The sequence below is a fragment of the Topomyia yanbarensis genome, chromosome 3 (assembly GCF_030247195.1).
Source record: "Topomyia yanbarensis strain Yona2022 chromosome 3, ASM3024719v1, whole genome shotgun sequence".
Lineage (NCBI taxonomy): Eukaryota > Metazoa > Arthropoda > Insecta > Diptera > Culicidae > Topomyia > Topomyia yanbarensis.
The window spans coordinates 428,379,055-428,392,026 of NC_080672.1; the positions used below are offsets into that span (position 1 = coordinate 428,379,055).

Here is a 12,972-nt window from a genome sequence, read left to right on the forward strand (position 1 = left end):
TTTGTAGGATCCCAAGACACTTCGACGTAGAGGGAAACGCTGAAGAAGACTCCCTGGCAGCACGCGGTCGGAGAGCCAACGGAACTCTCACAAAGGAAGTGCCAGCCGCGGACATCATCCGGTATTTCGCAGAGGCCCTCAACAACAACCACTTGCATAAAATTAAGGGACTCCCCGTCAAATGGGACGATCGACAGAACTGAAAAGAACAAAAAATTCTCTCTAGACTGCGAACCGGGCATACTAAAATTTCAACGTACCACACCCAACCTGTAGCACATACGGGCCCGAAAAACAGTGGAACTCCAGGTAAGGCACGACCTTCAATTCGCGACGCACTGTCCAACGATATTGTAAGGGAGAAAATTGCCGTAGACTTCATAAACGATGCCAGCCTCTTCGACACTATTTAAACCGAGATCCACCACGATCACTCCAGCAACGGGTTGCACAACATCCCGGCAAGGATACCCGAACTCAACCCTCCAACCGTGGGCCCTCTGTCACTCCCGGATCGGATGCTGATGCTGGACAGGTTTCTGGCGGCCCTAAAACTACCAGACACCAACTGACCCCCAGTGTATACACCTGAAAATTCTCATATAACAATGATATACTTTGTAATTATTTTCATTTTACAGGGAATGACCTTTAATAACAAACAACTTGATTTACTCAATCCGGGACCCGAAGAATTCCATTTGGTGCCTTTGAGAAGACACATCGATGTTTTGGTGACTCTGCTTCTGCTTGAGTTCTCTTGCCAGTGGCATTTTTTCGTTGCATTGGAAATCCACAAATATGTTTCCAAACCATGAAAAGGAAAATGACGAATCAGTTGTTGAGCGCTCTGCCGAGCTGGTGATTTTGGTCAATGCAAGCAGTACTTAATTCACGATTAGCATGGCTTCACGCCGAGACGCTAAACAGCAACTAACCTATCGAATCTAGCATCCTACATAAGAGGGAGTATGAGATGTCGCGCTCAAACTGATATTATGTCCACCAACCTAACCGCTTTTTTTTATATAACAATCGATGAAATGGAGAAATTTGTTTTTGCAACGATTTCGATCTGAACAATTAAATCGAGAGATAATGATTGCGATTGGAGATAGCTTCCGCGATAGCGCAGGGAAGCTACTTGGGTCCGTTGATGTTTCTACGTTACTCCAATGATGTGTAGTTAGTGCCAATGCTGCACAGATAATCTCAAAATATTTCGCCTCATCCGCTCAATTCAGATTTACCAATTTTTCCAACAACAGTATGTAAATTTCGCTAATGGTGGTGTAGCAAAAAATGCGTGTGTGTAAATCAGAAAAAAGTTCTCGGTGATCGAATTCCTATGAATGACTTTCTGGCAAAGAACTTTTTAACTGCCGGAAAACTGGAAAGCTGATAGTTTACATCGTTGAAATAGAGAGTGAATATCAATGGTCCGAGATGGCTTCCTTGCGGAATTCCAGACGTTGCGGAGAATAGTTTGGAGTATGCATCACCTATGTTCACACTGAGTTGACGGCCAACGAGATAGGATTGGAACCATCGCAGGAGTGATCCACTGAAGCCAAGTTTTTCCAATTTAGCGATTGCGATATCGTGATTGATTTTGTCGGAAGCTGCAGATAAGTCAGTGTATATAACATCAGTTTGTTGATTCGCATCGAACCCTTCGGACACAAAAGAGATTAGAGATAGTAGATTCGTCAACGTCGATTGATTCGGCATGAATCCGTGTTGGTCTTTAGAAATATATTCCTTACAGTGAAAAAACACTGACTCCACCACGACTAACTCAAAGAGCTTGGAAATGGCACAGAGCTCAGAAATTCCTCTATAATTGTCAATGTTCCTCTTATCACCTTTTTTGTGGACAGAAAAGATGAAAGCTGCTTTCCACAATTGAGGAAAAATCGCGGTTGTCAGTGACATTTTGAATAGTTGACAGAGTGGTTCCACCAAACCAGATATACACTTTTTCAAAAACACAGCAGGGACACCATCTGGCCCGGGAGATGACGATGCTTTAAACTTGGATGCTGCTGATACAATATCCGAGTGCTCTACACGAATCTCACTCACTGACCGTCCGAGTTGGGTCACGCCGCTAGCTGCAACGTCAATCTGCTGCGAGGACAGTGTCTCACTGACGAACACACTCGCAAATTTTGAGGCGAACAATTTGCATATGGCTTGTGAATCATGACCAGCTTCACCATTCAAAAACATTGTAGAAGGCAAGCCGATTTCTTTCCGCTGCTCATTGACGTATCTCCAAAACGATTTAGGATCCGACTTAAGCTTACGTTGCATTTTTCGTTGATAGTTTGAAAAACAAAAACTGTCCAGTTTTTTAAAATCGTTATTGAGCCTTACATAATAAGCTTTCAGTGACAAGGTACAGCGTTTGGTAAACTTTCGTAATGCTGCTCTTTTTGCAGTTTTTAGCTGACGTAACTCGGCTGTCTGCCAGGGGAATTGATCACTTCGTTGATTACACTTTGGGACATGACGATCGATAAGGTAGCTCATTATAAGGCAGAACGTTTCAGCGGCGGAGTTCACATCATCCTTGCTTAGCACAGAATCCCAGTTAATGCTTTGTAAAATATTCAGAATGCTGCTATAGTCAGCCCGCTTATAATTGTAACACACGGTGGGCGTGTGGCTCGAAAAGTTCATAGGCGGTACGTCCTGGAGTGTAAGATGTAGAGGCGGATGGTGGCGAACATACTTTACTAGCAGCGGGGCGAGGGCGGTGGAAATATGCGGCGATTGATCTCTGGCATTAACGAAGCATAGATCTAAAATCCGGTCGTTCTCGTTCGTTGTGCTGTTAATCTGCAGAAGTGTAGCCGTGCTATAGCCATCCAGAAGAGTAATGCTGCCAGGATGAAAAACAGATTCGTCTGGGTCGGGTTGTAGAAATCCGTTATGAATGGAACGCCACTTTATTGTAGAAAGGTTGAAATCGCCGAGAATCATGATTTCGTCAGTGGGTTGCGCCATCGCAGCAACAGAAGTCAATGATTCAGAATGAGAATCAACTAGTGCAGAGTCGCGAATTTTATCGGGAGGGAAATAAACCACACATATATATATAATGTTCGATTTCCCAATTTTATCGCTGCCCATACTTGTTCGATGCTGCTCCAAGCATCGTTTGTTATATGTTGAACTTGTAATCCACGACGCACAGCGAGCAAAACACCGCCTCCAGAGGATTTGTGGCTGTTGAGAGGGCTCCGATCACATCTGAGAACCTCGTAGTCAGAGCAAATCACCTGGCTGTAAAGAGTCTGCTCATTTAGCCATGTTTCTGTCAATGCGATAATATCGCAACAGCAGTCCGAGGTAGGTAGGCGATAGGTATTTGCACAGGAATTCATGCCACCCACATTTTGATAGTATAAGTGGATGGGCGACGGTTTTAGGCACGGATGGCTGACCGGCACTCCTTGATTCCTTCGTCTGGAATGCACACCTGGGCGACTGGAATGACTGCTAACAGCAGAAGGCGCGGGTGAACTGCATGAATTGGTAGCACCCGTGATGGAAGTTGGAGTGCTCCTCAGGAGGTTTCCAGCTGACGGCTGACAGCGTTGACTTATTAATTGACAGTCGGAAGCATTCGAGCTAGAACAAACAGTTCCATCAGGAAAAACGGTTGATTCATCAATATTATTTTTAAAATACTTGCCAAAGAGGGCAATTTGGAAGTCCCCCTCTCCATTCCCAGACACAGTGCCGGGATGACTGAAGATACTGCTGACTGCGAGAGGCACGACTGTGCTGGGAGGATTGGGGGATTCCATATTGCTTTCTACGGTGCGTCCCGGTTGCCATTGATCAACAGGCGAATTGTCGGTGCGTAGTCTAAAATAACTGCTATTTGCGATGGATTTATCCCAGTCGAGGTGTTTTCCGAAACCCCTGCTTCCCGTCATTAGTACGTTCTTGCCGAAAGTCGATGAACTCGCGGAAATACATCCCATCCGGCCAAGTTTCGGCATTAAGGGCCATTTCACGAAGTTGAGGGTCAACACCAATTTTGAAAGAAATGAAATTAAGCCCGCTCAAATTTGCGTCTTTTTTCGCTAACTTCTTCACTTCGACCGGATCGTCCGTTAAAAGGCACTCCTTAACCATAGCACCAACCTCAGCTTCGGAAACGGTGATAGAAATTCGCGACAAGTAAATCCAGCATTTACTAGTAGCGGGTTGAACAGTGATTGTGGGTACCTTTACTACATCACCCTTTTTCTTGTCACACGTTAGACTGGGGACATCGGATTTAGAAAGAAATTTATCATCCTCCGTCTCGCGAGCACGTTTGGCTCCAGCTCTATTTGGAACGGGCCATGATATGGGAGTTGCAGGCAATGTCGTTGCGTTCATGATGAGTATAGGCCATCTGGCGAGGGTTGCCACCATTCCGGGTTTGACCAAGAGATTCAGGTTTTTATTGGGTGATCTCCAAGTTTTACATAAATTTCTTTGGGTATGATAGGACTTTAACTTTGAATTTGTTTGTTTCAATCGATTTCTTTTGGTAGTAATGCGGTCCTTGACAGTTGTTCAGAGAGAAGAGCTTTGTTTATTTGTTGGAACCTCTCTGGCGACTGTGATGACCAATAACCGCATCATTTACCCCCAGAAAACGATGGCGAAAGACGATACCGCTTTCCTGCTTGCTTCACTCTACTTCCTCTCTTAGTGGTTGAAGAGGGCAATGCTTTGGCTTATCCTCCACAGCGAGTGGCTGGTGCTTTTGGATTATTTGTGGTTAGTTGTGGAAGTTATCACACCTCTATTTTAATTGCTTAACAGCCTAATGAGACTCAGAACACTGGTACGCAAAACACAGCACTCAGCGGTGAATGTGGTTCAATTTTGGCAATTGATGCTATGACGAGTTATAAAAGAAATGAGAGCCTTACCTAGCGACTTTATGTATTTTTTCTTAAAGTCGTTGAGTGAATTGACTGGAAGCAGAATCCACAATTACACATATTCCCAAATAGTCATACTTAAGTAATGTTCCGAGATAACGGAAGTGGTTTTCCTGAACTGATCTAACTCGGACTAATCGGTAAACACGGTATATATTTATTGTTTCCTAATCTATGAAATGGTTTAAAAGTCTGAAAACAATAGCATCCATAGTATACGTCAATCTGTAAACGATGACAACATAAAAGATTACCGCTGCAATAAACCAAGCCGACATTCGATAAGCTCCAAAATCTGACTGAGAGCCATCGTCCGACAGATAGGTATCGTAAATTGCCGGTCCACCAAACGCGAGATAATCTTTACGATCAAAAACCGAATATATAAGCTTGAACGTAGCGATCCATCAAAGTTTCGCACTTCCGTGTTCGACAGTGAAGCGTACTCAACCATGAAGCAGCTGTTACTCCTAGCAGCTCTGTGCATCGCCTCCATCCAGGGAGCACCGATTCAGGAAAACGTACAGGCAGCAATCGATCAAGCAGATCCACGTTCCGTTCTGTCCAGCAGTTCCCATCACATTCCAAACGATGACCCACTAGTTTCCATCTTTGTTGACATTCTTCACGACGGAGATGGTGAGACCGATCCGGAACCGTATGATGGCGATGAAACGAAAACGGTGGAAAAAGAGGATAAATCCCCGAAGGCAGCGCTGAAAAAGGAAGTCGACGATGAGCCTTCGGATGATGACAGTGAGGATGAGATCGACAAACGGATCGGCCGATTAGTTAACATACACGTGGCAATCGACAATCGCGGCAATGGAAACGGAGATGGTCTTGTGAATGTTCCAACATAAATAGCGATAAAAAAAAATTAGTGAATCAACTAAGAGACAGTTTTGAAAAAATACAATCAGTTTTCAGCTCATGGGAAAGAATTTCCTCAGTGGCCAGTGGTTTATCGATTTTTACTCTAAGCTCGTTGAGAATGCTATCTTTAAACTCCTCCAAAGTAGCGTTTATATCTTCCGTCAACTTAATGGAGCATTTTTCCTCATAATCAGTGTAAATGGTCTGTAGTATTGTTAGTATCTGATGTTTGTGTCTGAAAATAGCCGACAATGATTGATTGTCTTTACATTATAATAATTTCATTTCATAATTGGTAAAACCGGAAAACATCTCACCTGCCGTAAATTTTTATCTTTTGTCTCGAATCATTCAGCTCGTCTAATCTAATCAGCACTGCCTGCCAGTATCCGTTATCACCGTAATACAATATATTTGGAAGTTCCTGTGGGAATCGAAACAGTCATTATTAATTATGAGTCATGAGTTTGTTTTGTTTTTTGATCGGTTACCACTAAATCGGTGGAACAGGTCAAGTTGATCGATTGAAACTTGAGCGTTTCGGCAAAGAACCGATCCAATCCACGGTTAGGTGTCTGGTCGAAACTAACTTCAATAGATATAAATTCGGACGTTGCCGTTATCGAGAGTAGGTCTTTGAAAAGACTTCGTTGATCCTTAAAAGTGACGGCTAAGTTTTCACTGTAGAGATCACTTCGTTTCACTTCCACCGAACCGAGATACAGCTGAAGCCGATCGCATAGATCTGCTTCAAGCGTAGCTACATCGTAAGTAACGAAGCATTGAAACGTTGTAGCAAAGTCCAGATGATTGATGGCTGATGACAACTTCATTATCGCCACGAAGACTGCGGTTTGTTCCGAGTGAAGTACATTGATCTACAAATAAGCATGGGTGAGGTTCGTCCAACTCTAAACTAGTAGAAATTACAAACCTTTGGCTCCGTCCATTCCTGTTGGAACAAGGGAACATCAGATATGATATCCTCAACTGCCAAAATTTGTTTGTAGTTTTTAAACGTGAAATCATCGTCGTCTAGCTGGTAAAATTTGGACCGATACTCGAAACGATTAAGCGAGGGATTATCCAATAATAGACTCAAATTTGTTAGAGTTTGCCGCCTGAAAAGATTAAAAAAGATGTTTAGAAGATGATAGGTTAAACAATAACGAATTGACTGATAAACTAGAATTATAAGTGTCATTATAAAATTATAACCACTATCATTGTAATGAAATAATAAGCATTATTTACTCAATCCGGCCCACAGCCCACCTGCTGTAAGTCATCCCGAAAACCACATACTTCCTCAATCAACAATGCTCTCCCGTGTTCGGATGCGCGCCGCCACATGCATTATCTGCTCGAGGCGTCGTACATCACGCTCCTTGCGACGAAAAACGTGGCCTCCGCCACAGAGCCTACTACGTATGAGCTTCTCCGAAAAATACTGCATTATCCACCGTCGTCTAGTCACTCACTCTCTCGCCTCTTTTTTTCGCTATACTCTCACGCAACTCTCCCAATCGGGATGGGAAAATCTGATTTTCCTTCGCATACCGTCCGGTAGAATAATTTTAGTTCAGTAGAGAACTTTGTGCGGTCAACATCGAACGCTAGAATCACAGAATCGGTGGTCACGCGTTTACTCTTTGGCTGCATTCCATCACTTCCTCTTTACAAAACTCACTCGTGTCACTAAGTCTATTCTTTTCCCCTCTCGGTGTGTTCTTTGTCTGTACCAAAAAACCAAAAGAAAAGTGAAAATCTGTCAATCAGAAGCGTGAAAACAGTTTTTTGTCAATGAGTGCATCTATGTTCTACTCCCATTTGTGATTGTCAGCATTGTTCTCCGAAAGTGTTATATCTGCCAGTTTGTTTTTTTTTAAGTGGATTAAATGACAATTACTCCTCCTGTTTCTGAAGGTAAAAGTGTCATCAATATTTATACGAAAAGGTAAGAAATCAATTGGAAATCGGTACTACATAAACTGTGAAAAATGCACCACGAAAAAAAAATCTGACTCGTGTTCTCAATGCAGTTCCAAGGAACCCACATAAGCTAGGGCACGAGACGAGAAGGAGCGGGTAGTGCTTCCAAAATCGAGTTTGGAAGATATATACTCACGAGCAGGAAGGCAACACGCTAAAATGCAGGAAAACTATGTTGCGGATAATTAAACGCTTTCGGAGTGTGAGGAAAAGTCACCCCAGTAGGATACTGTGGGCTGCTACGGTGGGTAACATTTAAAAAATGCAGCAAGCGGCCGCGAAAAGGATTGATTTTACATCCTGATTTTTTAAAAAGGGAACTCTTCTCTAATTAATCTTAGTCTCTCTTTATTCGTCTTACTTATTTTAAAACACGCTATATTCATGACTATGTGTAGCAATTCGAAGTTTATAAGCTTTAGCAATCAAAACATTAAAAACCTAACGTTAGTTGTTGATAAAGATGGATGTTTCTACACGACACGCATTACATTACATTACAAAATATTAGACATAATTCAAGTACATATCCTGAATAGTGCTAATCCCAATTTTTATGACGATCTGAGCACAAGAACTGAAAGTATAGCTTTTGACAACACGCTACATCTGAAAGATGCAAAGTTCGCTGGCAACACTACACACTGGTGTATTTCCGGACACCTATTTCAAATTTAAAGTAGTCCCTCAACGGGAAAAAATGTTCACAGCAAAATTATTCTACACTCAAAAAAAAGTAATCGCAATTAGCTGATGCATATAGACACTATTTGCTGGCACATAAACCTAATGTATGTATCTTACATTCACATTAAGGCACATAAAACCCGATTCTATAACACTACGCAAATATAACTTATATGTGTGTGTACATAGAGTATACAGTTCACACATAGAAGGTATGTTTGCGCATGATAACATAAGCATTTCTTCTTCATATGGATTTTAAGTGGTTTGAAGCAAATATAATTGACGTTTCGATTTTTATCAGTGTAGGAACACTGTTGGTTACTTTGATTGCTTTGACAAGACATGTGAAGATATAATCTAGCATTTTCATTGTAATAGTCATTTTTCACAAATGTTTAGAACATGTTCTGCACCAAACAATTGTATGCAAAAATAATTTGAGTGCTGCGTAGCTGGCACTGACCGAAGCATCGGTTTGCGCATACATTATGATAGTTCCATTAATTTATATTTATTTTCCCGCATTTATACAAGACAAGTAATACCCACAGTAACCAATAAGCTTAATATCTGCTTTAGAATTACATATAGGGCATTTTTAAAGAGCCGTAAAACCATATATTCTGCTATAATATCAGTATTATGCAAGAAATGGCGCTTTTCGCTCATAGTTCGAAAGCGAAAAAAACAGATGCATTTCCGCTCTCTAAGATTCGTTTTGGGTGTAGGCATAGTATGAACTGAGTGATAAGGTACACGTTTATTTCCATACTGCGCAAGGTTATTTTGTTTCCAAAACGAATACAATAAAATCCATCAGTCTTCAACAGCACATACAGGATATGAAAAAATTCTTAAATTAAAATCTATATATTTTTATATGGTAATTCAATAATCCCAGGATCCCGGGAATTTAATTGTTTTTATTTCCCGAATCCCTGGAAGCTGAAAACACCCGGGAAATGGAATCTATAGTTCTTTGTAGAGATGGGCAAACCGATTCAGTTTGGAGAGCGAATCGTGCTCACTCACTAAACTGAATCGACTCTTTTAATCGATTCAGTGGTTCATTTCAGTACATTGAAAAATGTTTGAGAAAAAAGGGAAAAAATATATTTATTAGGCGTTAAGACGAGATGGGTATGGTGGTGCGTTTTTCAGCGTTAAAACTTTTTGCGATTTTTTTAGAGTTTTGGGTGAAACGAATGGATCAAAACTTTGGTACATTATATTCTACCATTTCAATAACATAAATATCGACAAGCGGCTCGGCGACGAAGCATTTTGTAGAATGTCTCTGGAAAAACATGATTTGCGGTATCACTGTCATTCAACAACTACTTAACCGATTTATTTCAAACTTTGCATACATATTCTTTGAACAAGATACCTTACCTCTACGTTGAATTTTGGATAATTTTTCAATTTAGACAGTTTTGTACTCATTTGAAATAAAAATTGCGATTTTTTACAAAAAAATTCTTTGATTTTTAAGATTGGTTTCTCCCTTAAAATTACAACTATTATTAAATTTAAATTAGTTATGAGTTGATATTTTATTCCGTGTACGACAAACAGAGCTGATATTTTATTCCGTGTACGACAAACAGAGTTTATTATAGAGTGATTCATAAGCATGGCAAACTCATTCGGTTCCTTTTGGTTCTCGCTGAGTTTATAATAAATTGTCACTCCTTCAGTGAATCGCAGTATTTTAAAAAAGAATCGCGGTTCATTAACTCTTGTTGAAGTGTCGATTCTTTTAATCGATTCGCGATTCACTCGCCCATCTCTAGTTCTTTGCCTGCCCATTAGAGTGGGACAAAAATTAGATTCCAGCTCCGAGCAACTTTTTAGTTACCATTTGGGTCCTAGAACAACTGTACAAATTCTTAGCACGATTGGTGAAACTATATTTTTGCGCCCACTGTTTAAAGGTCCCATGTATGGGAAAATTAGCTTTTACAAAATAGTTCATCCAGGAGTCACCCATTACCTCCTAAAAATAAATCGTTATGTGGCTTTCATAGGAAATTTTATAAAGAAACAAAGTCTCGAAAACCACGAAACGATCTGACGCTTGAGAAAAAAGTTATTAAGCAGAAACCGATTGATGCTCTGACGATTGATAAAATATCCATTTTTTCTAGCACCACTGCTGTTGGTTGTTCAATTATACGCAATTTTGTGTTAATCCTCTCTTAATGTGTCTAAATCGTTTATCTATGCTATTTGGCCACTTCGCAAGAGTTTTGAGGGAGGCTTATTTTGTACATAATAAGAGAAAGTTAAAAAAATTGTATATAATTAGACCGTCAGAAGCAGTGATGCTATGAAAAGTGAAATTTTCACAATCTTCAGGGCATCAATCGGTTTTTGCTTAATAACTTTTTTCACAAACACCAGATCGTTTTGCAGTCTTCTAACTTTGTTTTCTTGACAAATTTCCTATAAAAATCAGACATCTACTTGCTTTTAGGAGATAACGGGCGACTCTTGGAAGAATTAATTTGCAAAAGACAATTTTCCCATACGACATTCCATGTAAACTTTAAACCATGGGCGCAAAAATATAGTTTCACCGATCAAGCTAAAAATTTACAGGGTTGTTCTGGGAGCTAAATGGGACCCAAAAAGTTACTCGGAGCCAAATTTTATTTTTTTCATATAACCATGTCCCACTCTACTGCCCATTCCTTCTCGCACCTTAGCCTTGGTTACCCTTCGCGATGTTGAGCGGCTGCCTCCCAAATACTGGTTCAAAAGCTAGTGACATCACCATTATCCGGTAGAACTTTACTGAAATCGGGCTTCTCGTGACTGATTTGGTCGTAGAACGCTCGCTCGTTATCACTGAACATCCGATTTTGTTGTCCTCACTTCGAAGAATAGCGTTTTTAATAACACACTCAATTGTTGTACTAGCTGGTTAGCTCCCAGCATGCGAAGCTCAGTAGGTGCAATGATCGCAGCCACATGACATAATTTCGCTTAGCGATATCTGTGCGCGGTCAGCATTCCCATGGCGGCACGTTTACTCTAGATCCGACACTCCAATTTCCGCTGCTATGGAAGTACTTGCCTTTTTCGGTGATTTTGAGGAGGGTCCCTCTAGGTGTAAGTCGGTATCCTACACATCACAGAATACTACTAGCTGAAGATCTTCCAGGTTCTGCACAAATTCCATGTACATTGGTAGAAAATTTCCGTTCATGATCTAAAGTTCGCAGGTCAACCTTAAAGAATTCTGCAGCTTACCCCCCCCCCCCCCCCCTCATGCAAAATAGAATCGATGCGGCTCTGGTGATGAGTTACCGAAATAAAAATGGTGTCGTCACAAACGTAACATCCGTAACCTAATGCGGGTACTGTTCATAATACTGCAAGTTTGTAATAGCTCCAAAACATAATGTTTGTTCAATATTTTGCAGAAATATTTAAGTATTTGGATACAGTTGTATTGGTAATACATTTACATTGGCTTGACATGTATTTGAACCAAAACTTTTCACTTAAGTAAAGAAAGCACCCAGCTCATCCAAGAAAAAAAATAGAAAAACAAATCATTTCCATCATTTGATTTCGAAATTTCTCGAACTTTCAGCAGAACAACGTCGAAATATTATGCACAAATTGTGTACAAAATCCGGAAAGTCGTTGAGAATGTTGACGAAAATAGGAGTAAATAAAAAAGCCGAGCGAACGACGTTCAGGAAGTTCGGTGAGGATATCATGTTTGAAGATAAACCGGTAAAAATAAATCCTGTAAATCCTTGTCGTGCTCAACGGATACTGAAGTACAAGAGAGAGGTTTCAGTACAAGATGTGGTCAAAAAGCAATTTCAATAAAATTTTAATTACATAGTACGTGTTTTCATATGTTTGAGTAAATCATGAAAAAATCTGAAAAATTTCTCGAAACGATTTTTTTTCATATGTCATTCATATGGTCGTTTATCCGACAACTATGTTCCAATATGATATTCTCATTGGGGACTCTGACGACAATTTTAATCTGTATTTACCACCCCCCTCCCCCCCCGGCATAAAATACTGTTCCTCCATTATCATATAAGTTTGTATAGTTCAAGCCAAGTGTTAAACCGCTCGATAACTTATCCGATGCCCTCTGCAGCATGTCACAGCTTTTTTCCAGCTCCTTCCTCACACAAAACACAGCGGTGCCACTCGGTAGACGACGCCAACATGCATGAGCGTTCCACCATAGACAGCGTGGCGCTGTCACCGATCGACCTTGTCCCTATACTAACGACCGGACCGGTCGGGATCGGAGAAAAAGTTCTTTATTTTTCACCAACGACGATGCTTCCAGTGAGTCTCCTGACGTTGACAAATTTCACGAACCGATGCGATGCAATTCCACCGCCTACGCTGTTTTGTTTAATCCAGTAATTTCTAGTTTACTGTTCTGTTGTAGGTACTTATGTGGTAGGCCTTG

General features: G+C 40.8%; 2 protein-coding genes across 2 annotated transcripts in view; one reads left to right on the plus strand and one right to left on the minus strand.

Moving 5' to 3' along the window:
* Positions 1–5,839: 5,839 nt before the first annotated feature.
* LOC131693194 (uncharacterized) overlaps positions 5,840–12,972 on the minus strand; it is an 86,646-nt gene continuing 79,513 nt past the window's right edge. The window contains exons 2-5 of the mRNA XM_058980826.1: positions 6,766–6,952; positions 6,323–6,709; positions 6,149–6,255; positions 5,840–6,066 (exon numbers count right to left, since the gene is read on the minus strand). Of these exons, the coding sequence (XP_058836809.1) occupies positions 5,844–6,066; positions 6,149–6,255; positions 6,323–6,709; positions 6,766–6,952 (904 nt within the window). The 3' untranslated portion in view covers positions 5,840–5,843. The remainder of the gene's footprint in view (positions 6,067–6,148; positions 6,256–6,322; positions 6,710–6,765; positions 6,953–12,972) is intronic.
* Positions 7,394–12,972, plus strand: part of LOC131693195 (carbohydrate sulfotransferase 11) — a 77,635-nt gene continuing 72,056 nt past the window's right edge. Inside the window, exon 1 of the mRNA XM_058980827.1 lies at positions 7,394–7,788. The gene's annotated coding sequence lies outside the window, so the exon portion shown is untranslated. The remainder of the gene's footprint in view (positions 7,789–12,972) is intronic.